General features: G+C 36.6%; 1 protein-coding gene and 1 long non-coding RNA gene across 2 annotated transcripts; one reads left to right on the top strand and one right to left on the bottom strand.

Annotated features, from left to right (window-relative positions):
• The first annotated feature begins 16 nt into the window (after positions 1 to 16).
• On the top strand, positions 17 to 6,537 carry LOC111188460 (uncharacterized). The gene is made up of 22 exons (XM_049468038.1): positions 17 to 97; positions 688 to 892; positions 994 to 1,098; positions 1,239 to 1,429; positions 1,508 to 1,649; positions 1,838 to 2,479; positions 2,578 to 2,637; positions 2,770 to 3,068; positions 3,150 to 3,269; positions 3,365 to 3,412; positions 3,518 to 3,598; positions 3,676 to 3,753; positions 3,873 to 3,970; positions 4,247 to 4,307; positions 4,408 to 4,458; positions 4,546 to 4,590; positions 4,728 to 4,792; positions 4,937 to 5,141; positions 5,345 to 5,533; positions 5,710 to 5,798; positions 5,847 to 5,912; positions 6,034 to 6,537. Coding segments are annotated over exons 1-22 (2,850 nt in total). The 5' UTR covers positions 17 to 88; the 3' UTR covers positions 6,035 to 6,537.
• Positions 6,538 to 11,038: 4,501 nt separating this feature from the next.
• Positions 11,039 to 11,470, bottom strand: LOC125784441 (uncharacterized). Its single transcript, XR_007427245.1, has 3 exons — positions 11,396 to 11,470; positions 11,184 to 11,255; positions 11,039 to 11,115 (listed from the first exon to the last, which is right to left on the bottom strand). It is a non-coding gene; the product is annotated as an uncharacterized LOC125784441 (long non-coding RNA).
• Positions 11,471 to 13,586: the final 2,116 nt, after the last annotated feature.

Here is a 13,586-nt window from a genome sequence, read left to right on the forward strand (position 1 = left end):
GTATCGGTACCAGGAATGGAAAGATGGCCTACATAATTTTAATGATCACGTTCTCCTTTCCCTTCCATTATGCCTAACCATAAGGAACATGCTACAGGTATACAAAAATATTTAATTATAATCTGTAAAAGAGTAATGCTTACTGATTTGCGGAGATGTATAGTATCTAAGTTGAACTACTTCACTACTGTACTTAAGTACTAAAATGCAGTATCTGTACTTTACTGGAGTTTTATTTAGTTCTACTACTTCTACTTTTACTCCACTACTTTTTATGTATAATTACTTGTTATAATTATAAAATGTTATGAAAATGTTATGCCAGAGCAGTCGATGGCGCTGTCACCGTGATTTGATGAAGCTGCCTCATCAAGCTCTATTATGAAAAGGCCGCACACTCCTGGTCTGCCTTTCCTTCTGCTGCCTGCCTCCACATAATACTTCAGCTTCTTTGTTAGCTACTATGTTAGTTACTACACAACACAATACTTGTACTTTTTACTTTCAGTACTTGAGTAGCACATTTTGGAATAAACTAAGTACAAAAAATGTTGAATACTTTAGTTCTTCTACTTAAGTATGGAGCTTAAAGAACACTTCTGCTTCTAGTCAAGTCACTTTTTTGATAGAGCACTTAATAGAGTAATTTTACAGCACATTTGTGTTTTTATTATGTTTCTCTCTTAGGTTCATACTGCAGTGAGCAGGGTCATAGAGTATTTAGAACTCACTACAGGTCAAAGATTTCCCTCAGCTGATACAGTTCTCCAAGGCTATCTTCATTTTGAGGCACTTACAGAACATGATTATCAGTACTCTTGTATGACCTGTGGTGATCACCCACCTGTTGTCATTATGGACCTGCATAAGAAGGGAGCTTTCCATTTGTCAGGTATCAACTTTTATGAAATTAACTGGTTTAGATATTAGGTACAGATCAGATTATTCTTACATTTTACTTTTTTGTGTTATGTTTTCACATTGTTTCTTCAGTTAGTGACCTGCCACAACCTCCAGTGGACTTCAATGGAGAAGTTGATGTGGAACATTTTTGGGAGGCACTTTCAATGGAAAAAATTGGTCGAGGATTTGTATCAAGTAAGTGAAAAAAATGTAACAAACGTTTGTGATTGCAGAATTGTGTGTGGAACAAATGCACATGTTGAGCTATGTATCATGTTTATATATCTCAATATGTCTAGTCTAAAATGTATTCTCATGTTGTAATGTTTCCAAAGGTCAACATAACAATCCATTTGCAGTTCCACCAAGTTTCAACTTCTGGGCACCATGGATAGGGAAAAAGACTCGCAGATCAAACCTTGTCCTTAACACAGAATTTGAAAAAGTCCGTCCACAAAAACTGGCAGAGGTGTGTGAAATAACAGTCTCTGAAGACCGGCTGAGAGAAGAACTGTACAAGCAGAAGGTAAAAACATTATTAATTTCCTTTATTTAACATGACAGATTGTAGCACCTTACACATATTTTGAATTTTATTTAATAGGTTCAACTTGTTAGAAAATTATGTAGGGAGTGTGGATTGGATTCCTCTGGATCGCGGACTGACCTCCTCCTCAGACTGTCCAAAGAAATGCAGTCAAGGCAGACATATGACAAGGTTTTTCAAAAGATTTGGGCTGCCTCAGGTGAGATAAATTTTGTAGTATGTGAGGGAACTGCTGTTAGAGACATTTTAGCCTAAGGTGGAATGACTTCCACATATATTGCTTAAAAATGATTATTATATTATTCTTTCTTTATATATGTAAGTACAAAAAACATTTTAGGAGGTGACACAATTTCTCACTTTCATATATTGCTTTTTTCTTTTCAGGTGGTTGGGCTGTGGTTATGTGCCCATGTGGCATTGTTTACAGTATTAAATGTAACATCCGAGCAGAAAGCCCACGTGACTTTGCAGACATCTTGTTGTCTTGGAAACACATGCCAAATATTGTTATATATGACTTTGCACGTGGATTGGCAACACAACTTAATCTCAGAGAGCCAGAAAGATTACCCTTCACACCACATGAAGGACGGTTAAGGGCCCCAACTGCAGACAACATAGCCCAAGCCAAGGATGGAAAACTTAAGGTGTCACTACCTTGGCTGAACTGCAAGAAACAGATTCCAGACCGTGATGGTCATCCAATAACTGGTTCAGCAGAGCATTATGCGCTCTATGATAAATTTCATGAAGATAACACAAAAGATGCCCGTGATTCCTTGCGGAGAATTAGTCTGGTCCCACAACTTGCCGGAAAAGTCAACAGTCAAGTCGCTGAACAGTTGTTTGCAAGATTGAGTAAAAACAATTACTTCCTTAATATGGCATTACCATCAACTCATCTTTTTCTCACGAGAAACATCATACAGCATTATAATAATCATAAAAACAAACAACGAATGGACAACATCAAAAAGGTTTTTGAAGCTGAGGTAGCAATGAACAGCTACAGCCAGGCAGTGTTAGGTAATTTTTTTATATATATATACATTTTATATATACATTTCTATTATAACCACAGTGTTACTTACTGTATTGTGTTTTTGAAATATTTATGTTTTTAGGAAATATGGTATCCTCACAGGTGTTCACAACTGATCCAATGGACACTGGTGTACCAAGTGGTGAGTAACGTCTGCAGAAGGTGGGGGAAACTCAAAGTGCTTTTGTCATATTCTTAATTTTGATTTTGAACTTCTTTCAGTGGTTGGTTAAACTTATTTAAATGGGTTACCTGTGGTGTTTTTTTTCTATAGTTTCAGCGGAAGTAGTGCCCCCAAAACCACCTCTCGCCATGCCCCCAACAGTGACTCCGGCCCTCACAGTGCCCCTGACAGGAACCATGGCCCCCCCTGTGCACCTAACAATGATGCCATCTACAATGTCACCAAGTGTTGTACACCCTGCCGTGCCTCTTTCTGCTATGCCAGCCCTCACCTTGCCACCAACAGCAAAACTGGCCCCTGCTATGCCTTCACCAGCAATGGTGGCCCTTGGCTATTTAGAGGCAATAAAGCCCTGGGAAAAAGACTGGAATTCAATCCAGAGCCAACTGGTGAGCTAATTAACTGGTAAGCAAATAATAACTTTTTGTCATGGCACACATTATTAACTGACCAGTGGCTGTTATTTGCAGCTCAATTATGTGCTGGACACAGGACGACCAGGAGCAGAAATAATTGTGAAAGAAGGGTCCATGTGTCTCACACGAGAAGAATTCTGGAGTTTAGGTTTACTTAGAGACATGGATTCTAATGTGAGTAGTAGAAATTCAGTAAACAAAAAAGGGAAAAACAATGGAGTCTTTTCTTTCATACTTGTTTAGTAATGAGTTTTGTTTGTTTCTCGCAGATTGGGAATGCCTGCATGAAACTGATCAGTGAAGCAGCTTCTCTGGTGGTATGTATAAATGTAATATACCATTCTAAAGCCTTAAACTGAAGTGTTACAACATTCTGATTTTTCTGCAAGTGATTCTTTTGTGTACTAATTTTTTTCCCACAGGGCAAAGACGTTTATATCGAAGATATGTACGTTGTTCCTACATGGAAACACAATCCAACCAACATAGTTGCCAATTTTCCAGTGAGTATATGTACAGAAACCAAATTTGTATGTGGTCGAAATGTGGATTTCTGTATTGACAAATTTTTTTATGTTAGGAGGATGTCGACATGAAAGACGTTTTAGTCTTTCCGGCTTGGACCAAAGCAAATGGACCAGAGCACTATGTTCTATGTGTAAGAGAGTGTTACTGTTAACAAAGCATATGGTTAAGGTTATTAATGTGTGTTGCACTTGATACAACTTCTTGTCTAAGCTCTGCTAATAATTTTGAAATTCTATTACGACATTTTAGATCATGAAGCCACTCCTGAGAGAGCTGATCTTTTTAGACTCCCAGTACCCAATGCATGAGTCTGGTTTTGGTGACGATGAGTATAGAGCCATATTTAGGTCCAGAAATGTTTGCAGTGTTTATGTAGCAAATTACATTGTTGCTATGTTCCATTAGCCTGTACTATTTTGTTTGGCTACGTTCCTTTAGCCTGTACTAATTTGTTTGGCTATGTTCCATTAGCCTGTACTATTTTTTTTGGCTACGTTCCTTTAGCCTGTACTTTTTTTTTGGCTACGTTCCTTTAGCCTGTACTATTTTTTTGGGCTACGTTCCTTTAGCCTGTACTATTTTGTTTGGCTGCATTTCTTTAGTCTGTACTTTTTTTCCTACAGGAATATTGCTCAGCAAATTGATCCTGGGAGCTGGATTGAGAAGACTGGCCATGATATTGTGGTAAATACTTAATGCATAGTTAGCTGCTCTGAAGTAATATTACTATTGCCTGTGATCTGTACTCCATATAGAAGTGTCATGTATCTTTATTTTATTTCAGGGCTTACCACATCAAAGCTGTGGAAATGACTGTGGAATTTTCATGCTAATGGTAAGGTCTCAAATGTTTTGGATAGTCTCTATAACGCTTTTGTCAACACTGAATAAAATGCCTTATTTTTCATCTTCTCTGTTCCAGTATACCCTTTCCATCATAACAAGCATGGGTTTTGAATTCCAGGAGGTTAGTTTATAAAATTAAAAGGACATTGGTTACTTAACATGTTGTTCATGTTACAACATACTATTCATCCTACTGAGAAATATAAATGATGAACTATAGATTCATCAAGATTCATCAACAAATTCTTCATCTTTCAGGTGGACATGCCTTTGATCCGAAAGTGGTGGTGTCTTCTACTCATGGAGCGCTTCAACATAGAAGGGTACAGTGGCTCTGAACAATATGTCCATATTTATTATGATTGTGTTTAACTTTAAAATCCACTGTATTAAACTACAACAAACTTTTTTTTACAAAGCACTTCGGTTTATTTCTGTGCAATAATCCTGTTGTTATTGTCCAACAGCCATGGCCAAAGGTTTGCCTTCTGGACTGATGAGGCCAGAAAATTGCTAAAGGGAATCATTCTACCAGTGTATAGAGTTGCAAAAAAGAGGGCTATCACTGAGGAGGTTCCAGTCCACGTGCAGGCTGTCGCTGACCGTGACGAAGAAGAAAAAAGACTTGTGGACTTCATTGTGCGATCACATGGAGCTGAGCAGCATTTACTGGTATTTGTATGCTAAGATTTTCTCATCATTATAGACAGGTTCACTTGGGCATTTTTTAGGAATATCAAAAACAAGTATATGGGTTTGTGTCTTTCTTTGTAATATATAAATTTAATGTAACAGACATTTAATGTCAGTGACATAATAATAATAATAATAATAATAATAATAATAATAATAATAAAAACTTCATTTGTCTGTAGGGTGTACTCAATGGGAAGCCTTCTAAGTGGTTTCCCCAAAGGCCGTCTTCCAAGGTGCCTGTCTATCTTGACAGTGAGGAACAGCAAAACACCCTATTTGCCCATCTGAAGTCAGTGCTGCAGAGAATGTCTATACAGCTGAGCTTCACAGATGAAGTGGAGTTCATCCTCAGTGTTCTATTTCCAGAGGTAGGCCTAACCATGTCACACGATTGCGATTGTTCCTGTTCCTGCACCTTCAAACCATGACCTTAATAAACAGATTTCTCTGAAATGTTAAGTGCATTATAAATAAAATGTATTATTATGTTTTATGTTTGAAGACATGTTTATAATGGCTTTTTGTTCTATATTTTGTTTGGTAGGCCATCACATATGGCCTGGCTGCGCTGAGGAATTTATCCCTGAAACAGGCTGAGCAGGTCTTCATCTGCGGTCCAGTTTATCATCACAGGTAAAAGTTGAGATGTGATTGTGTGTTACGTTCCATAAAATCTTTCAGTGAAGTAGAGGACTTCAATCAAAAAATAAACAAACAACTGAAGAAAGAAGGAAGGCCATTTAGTTGGTAGGTAGTGTGGAAATTTAATTCACAATGTGGAGTTTGAATATTAAAAAAGAAATGTCAAATATTAATATATTTTTTTGTATCTCTTTCTCTATCTCTTCTTTCTTTCTCTCTCTTACAGAAGTCGTTGCGATCCAAGTCCCTGGATAAAAAAAAAACAACGTTAATGTGTGAATTTTAATATTTGAATTTTGTTATTATTTCAAATACATTTTATAACCCCAAGTCTTCCTTGTGTCTCTGATATGTGGTTGGGAGTTCTAGGACACATTCTAAGACAAAGTAATATTTAGGTGATGATATTTGGGTGAAATACACATTAAAAGGTGTAATTAGTTAGTTAAATTGGTGATATTTGGGTGAAATAAACATTAAAAATTGCAAGTAGTTAGCTGAATTGGTGATATTTGGGTGAAATAAACATTGTAAAGTGTAAATAGCTGAATTGGTGATATTTGGGTGAAATAAACATTATAAAGTGTAAATAGCTGAATTGGTGATATTTGGGTGAAATAAACATTATAAAGTGTAAATAGCTGAATTGGTGATATTTGGGTGAAATAAACATTATAAAGTGTAATTAGCTGAATTGGTGATATTTGGGTGAAATAAACATTGAAATAAGCCTTTAAGTCATTCATTTCGCTATGAGGAGAAAAGCCTTTAGCATACACCTGCACCCCACTCACTCCCTCTCTCGCTGGTCCCGCCTACTGTGTAATAATCACTTATGTCGCTAGGCGGCAGAGTAGGGTCCTAGAACTGCAGCGGTCCTGAATCTGCAGCGGTCCTAAAACTGCAGTCTCCGGGTCTGCAGCTTTATACTATTGGAAGTTTCTCCCAGAGAACACTTCATCTTTTTGCACAGACGGTGGTGCTGTTTCTCCCAGAAAAAGCACCATCTAAATCCTGAAACTAGCAACAGAAAAATAAAGAAGGTGGCTTGAAAATAAAGAGTGCTGAAAAATAAAAAAGAGTGAAAGCTAAATGCTAAAGCTAACACGCACAGGATTATGGGATCTTGAGTTCGAAAACCCACAGGAAACATGTCCAGCGGGAGAAATCACTGTTATCGGGGTTTTTCTGCTCATGTAAGTATAATTCACAGTTGGGCAGCTGGGTTAGCTCACCTAACTCAGTAATTTATACAGATTTAGCACAGCTCACGCTGTTAGCAGGGGTTTAATGTGTGTAATTATATTATGAGAACTATCTGCTTAAAATACGACAAGAAGCTAACAATTCCACCTTAAACCGCACCGCAGTAACGGGAACTGCTGTAGCATTTAAGGTGGAATTGATAATCAGTATAATTTTATTTTAGGCTGGTAAACTCGCAGTGGGTGTGTTAGTGTTGGTTTTACTGGGATTATGAGGAGTAGAGAGTATTAATATTACTGTAGTTCTGAAATATCAGTGACATTAGGGCTGAGAAACTCTTCAGCTGTGATTAAAGGCTAAAATTAATGTGCTACCTTAAGTGGCCACAAGTTTAGCCGTGTTATACTGCTGCGGGATATACTGTTCTACTGGATTTGAGACTGCTATACTGTGACATAACTATGATTATAGATTATTTAATGTTCCTATAATGGATTGCCTGTTTGCTATAAAGAATAAAATAGAAGCATTTCATACACGGCCATGGATGCAAAATATTTACATGATTTATTTTTATTAGAGCAGTATAGGACTGCTGTTAAACCAGTGGTCTTTTGCCAAAACCTGTATCTGTTCAGTGTTCATCAAACTAGCTATGCACAGATTAATTATGATAAGTGATTCTGATGTAATGGTTTTACGTAAAATGATTAGTACAATTTTACAGATATCAGTTCAGAGTTTAACACACGATTACATACAAAATAATGTTAAATTATTGCTTCACAGATGTTCTCTTTTATCAGTTGCTATTGTACTTAAATGTGACAGACTTGAAATCATCCAATACATATTATCTTTCTGCTATCCACGGTTCTCTTCTCACATACATTTCTTTTCACTTTCTTCAGAATGTCCTCTTTGTTTGTGTGTTTGGAGCACCAGCTGACAAGAAAGACTTTTACTCCCATCTCTCAAAAACTCATCGCTGCATATGTACAGGACATACAGAGAATTTAAATTATGTTACTCTCCTTCCCATAAATTACAGCAAGTACAGAAAAAGATTATAAATATAAAAGAATGGGAGACACTATATTTACAATACAACAAGGACACAGATAGACATACGTAAGACAATAATGCAATAATGATGGGGGGTATATAGATGTACCATCTAAATACCTCACTTATTAAAATGAGGCATGAATCTACAATAAACTACAAAGTATATTTTTTACAATAACTCCTTGCTTGTGTGTTCTTTAACAGCCTATAGGTGATGCGGCTGATTGGTTAGACCAGTGTTTCTCAACCAGGGTGCCGTCTGGCTTCATCGGGGGTGCCGTCAAAATATTGCGCATTACCTGCATATTTCCTTTCCAGAGTCAGCGCGTGTCGGGGTGTGTCCCAATTCACAGGCAGCATACTCTGGAGGATGCGACCCACAGAGATAGGCGGTGTATTACTGCGCAGCTGTGACGCAATCTGTCTTCGAATACAGCCTCCGAAGGATGCGGCCCCTAAATTGGGAAACACTGTAAAGTTTTTCCCCCACGCGATGCACTGCGAGAGTAGTGTGAAGCGCTCAAGCTCGCATGAAACGTTTTTTTTTAAAGAAGACTGCAGGTTCAGATAACTCTGAATCGGAGCCATTAACTTCTTCATCCAGTGGTAGTTCAGCAGTGAGTGTAGCAGAGTATTTCACTCGTTTGAAAAGTCTGCAGGTTTCGTGCTAATTGTAAATAACCCCCCACCCCCCCTTCTCACCTGAAATAAAATATTCCGCCAGCAAATCTCCTCGTTCTCACCTGAAGTATTGCGCCAGCAACCCCCCCCCCCCCCCTCCCCCCCCCCGCCCCCCATTTGTAAACTGGGGTGCCTTGAGATTTTGCATACTTTTAAAGGGTGTCGTGATAGAAAAAAGGTTGAGAAACGCTGGGTTAGACTGATGCAGGGGGATGACTCTTTCTCGTTCCACGCTCCCTGGCCAGCTAGTCAGAGAAATGGAGACGTTTGGCATATTTGCTGTTAATTTGTTGCTCTTTTATAATGTTTTTGGTTGAGGGAGATTTTTGTATTTTCTTTATATATATATATATATATATATATATATATATATATATATATATATATATATATATATATATATATATATATATATATATATGCAGGGTCCTCTTAAAAATTAGAATATCTTTGAAAAATTACTTTATTTCAGTAATTCATTTCAAAATGTGAAACTCATATATTATATAGATATATTACACACAGAGTGATCTATTTTAAGCGTTTATTTCTTTTATTGTTGCTGATCACTGATCATCAGTAAATTTCACATTTAATTTGTAAATCAAGGGAGCAGAGTCTGGAGGAAGAGTGGAGAGAAACACAGTCCAAACTGCTTGAGGTCTAGTGTGAAGTTTCCACCAATCAGTGATGGTTTGGAGAGACATGTTATCTGCTGGTGTTGATCCACTGTGTTTTATTATCAAGTCTAAAGTCAGAGCAGTGATTTCCCACAAAATCTTACAGCACTTCATGCCTTCCTCTGCTGACAACTTTTTTGGAGATGCGGATTTCATTTTCCAGCAGGACTTAGCAAACTGCCCACACTGCCAAAAGTATCAGTTGGTCTTATATAATATTCTCATTTTCTGAGACACTGATTTTTGGGTTTTCATTGGCTGTAAGCCAAAAGCATCAATAATAAAAGAAATAAACGCTTAAAATAGATCACTCTGTGTTTAATACACCTATATAATATATGAGTTTCACATTTTGAACTGAATTACTGAAATAAAGTAACTTTTCAAATTTGACCCTGTATATATATTGTTTGTTTTTTTAATTTTGATTATTTAAACACTAATTGTGAGACTAGTGGCACCAGTTACCTGGACTTAGGTCAGTCACTCTGTAAATCACAATAATTCCATTTATAAAAGCAATAAAAAGGATTATTTATTGATATTATTTATTTTGCCACATTATGATTATACTTTTATACTATTATACTACATTCCTGAAATGAATGAATTATTTTAGTTTTCCTATATTGCCAAGTATATGGTTATCGCAAAAATACCCTGAAATATCGTGATATTATTTTACAGCCATATCGCCCACCCCTATTGGGGACAGCTATGTTTCTTTCATTTTAAACATCTTTTCAGTGAAAAAGACAATAAAAGTTTTGGGAGCACATTTTTACATATTTTTTATCAAACATTCCTCCCACATCTGCATACTCTGTTATCTCGTCTAATTTAAATCGCTAAAAGCGATTTAAATGAATAGCTAAAACGCTACCCAAAAATCTGTATGGATATTTTAGGGCATCTGTTCATGCTGGTCAATGAAATCACATAATTTATTTTCACCTTCTCCTCTCAGCTAGCTTCTCTCACTCCAGCTTATACTCCACTGGCTGGTTGCTGATTATCAGCCTGCAGCATAAGCCTACAAAAAAAATCACAGAATAACAGAATAGATAGTGCTGTTTGATTGTTTGTATGTGTGTTTGTGTGCACAGAAACATCTTGCATGTCACAGAAACATTTAATTATCCAAAATATATCATTATAAGATGAAAGTTATTGAAATAATAACCGAGACAAGTTCCAGAGATTCTGTCAAGTCTGAAATATTATTAAATTAACATTTTACTTTATTCAAGACAACTAAATTATATTTGGCATTGTGAATCACCAATTTCCCTACTCTATAAAAATATAATACCTTTTAAAAACAAAACTTAAAAAAACGATGTACAGGTATTTTTATAAATAGTTTTATATTTATTAAATAAAACTACTGTTTTGCATGTTTATTAAATATAATGAAAATAAAAAGAATGCACATTTTATTTGTTTTTGTCACACTTTAGATGTATATGTTTAGATGTCTATGAAGGCTTTTTTTGAGGGGGGTAAATATGTTTCTAAGTGTATCAGGTTTTATCCTATAATTAATCATTTTAATGAAACAACAAGAAACCAAAATAATAAGCGTTCTCCACTGCCTCCACCTCTCTTACAGTTAATAAACACTAATACTGTACTCTGACTGTAATCCAACACCCCTCACTGCCTCACTCCACCTCTCTTACAGTTAATAAACACTAATACTGTACTCTAACTGTAATCCAACACCCCTCACTGCCTCCACTTCTCTTACATTTAATAAACACTAATACTGTACTCTGACTGTAATCTAACACCCCTCACTGCCTCACTCCACCTCTCTTACAGTTAATAAACACTAATACTGTACTCTGACTGTAATCCAACACCCCTCACTGCCTCACTCCACCTCTCTTACAGTTAATAAACACTAATACTGTACTCTGACTGTAATCCAACACCCCTCACTGCCTCCACTTCTCTTACATTTAATAAACACTAATACTGTACTCTGACTGTAATCTAACACCCCTCACTGCCTCACTCCACCTCTCTTACAGTTAATAAACACTAATACTGTACTCTGACTGTAATCTAACACCCCTCACTGCCTCACTCCACCTCTCTTACATTTAATAAACACGGTGGTGTTTCTTCCAGCGCGAGCGCAGATTTGGCAAAAAATGGTTTAAGGTGGCACCAAGGAGTTTCTCAGCCCTAATGTCACTGATATTTCAGAACTACAGTAATATTAATACTCTCTACTCCTCATGATCCCAGTAAAACCAACACTAACACACCCACTGCGAGTTTACCAGTCTATATTATCAATTCCACCTTAAATGCTACAGCAGTTCCCGTTACTGCGGTTTAAGGTGGAATTGTTAGCTTCTTCTCGTGTTTTAAGCACATAGTTCTCATAATATAATTACACACATTAAACCCCTGCTAACAGCGTGAGCTGTGCTAAATCTGTATAAATTACTGAGTTAGGTGAGCTAACCCAGCTGCCTAACTGTGAATTATACTTACATGCATGGGTGTGGTAGTGGGGGGGAAAGTGGACCTGACCACCCAGGGCCCAAGTAGAGAGAGGGGCCCATGAAAATTTTTGCTCACGTTCCTTGTGTACTGGCATGGATAGGGGCCCACTGTCACTGAGAGTGTACAGGGCCCCGAATTTGCTGCTACGACCCTGCTTACATGAGCAGAAAACCCGCGTGATTTCTCCCGCTGGACATGTTTCCTGTGGGTTTCCGAACTCAAGATCCCATAATCCTGTGCGTGTTAGCTTTAGCATTTAGCTTGCACTCTTTTTTATTTTTCAGCACTCTTTTTTTTATTTTCAAGCCACCTTCTTTATTTTTCTGTTGCTAGTTTCAGGATTTAGATGGTGCTTTTTCTGGGAGAAACAGCACCACCGTCTGTGCAAAAAGATGAAGTGTTCTTTGGGAGAAACTTCTTCACCCTCTGTGCAGTTCATTCTTCTAATTTATTTGTGTGCTTCCTTTTATTTTTATTCACTTCTCTTTTTTATTTTATTGCTCCTCTTTTTATTAAATTGTCAGTTTTTTAAATCTTATTTGTGTTTTTTTTTAACTGTGTCCGTTTTTTATATTATTGCTCAACTTAAAAAAAAAAACTGTGTCAGTTTTTTTATATTATTGCTCAACTTTTTCAAAAAACTGTGTCAGTTTTTATATTATTGCTCATCTTTTTTTAACTGTGTTTATTTTTTATATTATTGCTCATCTTTTTATAAAAGTGTGTCAGTTTTATTTATTTCTGCTTTTTTTTGTTTTTGTGGTTCTTTTTATTTTTAATCACTCCTTTTATTTAAGTGCATCTCTTTTTTATTTTCTTGCCATTTTTTTATGTGGTTTGCCCTTCAGGGCCACCTTACTGTAAACTATAATCCTCAACAATGAAGGAAATAAACGCCTAAAATAGATCACTGTGGGTAATACATCTATAATATGAGTCACATTTTGAACTGAATTGCTAAAATAAAAAAATAAAGTAACTTTTCAATGATATTCTAGTTTTTGAGACGTAATTTTTTTCAGGGTGTGCTGCTCTCAGACAGCCGAGTTGGGGGGTGTAGGTACTGTTTAGAGAGCAGAGAAAATGTAGAAAGAGGAGAAAACCCACACAGCAGGAACAGAGACGGAAAATACAACAGAAAAAGCTAAATAAACAAAATTTACCAGGTCTAATCAACTCATATACACCAGAAACACAACTGTAAAAAAAAAAAAAATCTGCAAAACAACGGAACATTCTGGAAATGTTTGGAGTGCTTTAAAATAAGCAAATCAAATGGTTATAAAATTATACCACAAAAATGAATAAAAACTGTTAATTGTATTCATTATGTATGTTTCCAGCAATAAGACAAGAGTTTGACAGTTAGACACTCCCAATCAACTTGTTACCTGACCTGAAGCCACCTGTTCTCACTAATCACTTGTGTGAAAAACACCTGTCCACAGAATCAGACAGATCACACAGATTTCAAGTCTCCAACATGGGTAAAACCAAAGAGCTGTCACAGGACCTCAGAGTCAGAATTGTTGACCTTCACAAAGCTGGAATGGGCTACAAAAAGATTAGTAAGGTGTTGGATGTGAAAGTAACAACTATTGGTGCAATTATCAGAAAGTTTAAA

The sequence above is a fragment of the Astyanax mexicanus genome, chromosome 19, assembly GCF_023375975.1.
Source record: "Astyanax mexicanus isolate ESR-SI-001 chromosome 19, AstMex3_surface, whole genome shotgun sequence".
NCBI classification, from domain to species: domain Eukaryota; kingdom Metazoa; phylum Chordata; class Actinopteri; order Characiformes; family Acestrorhamphidae; genus Astyanax; species Astyanax mexicanus.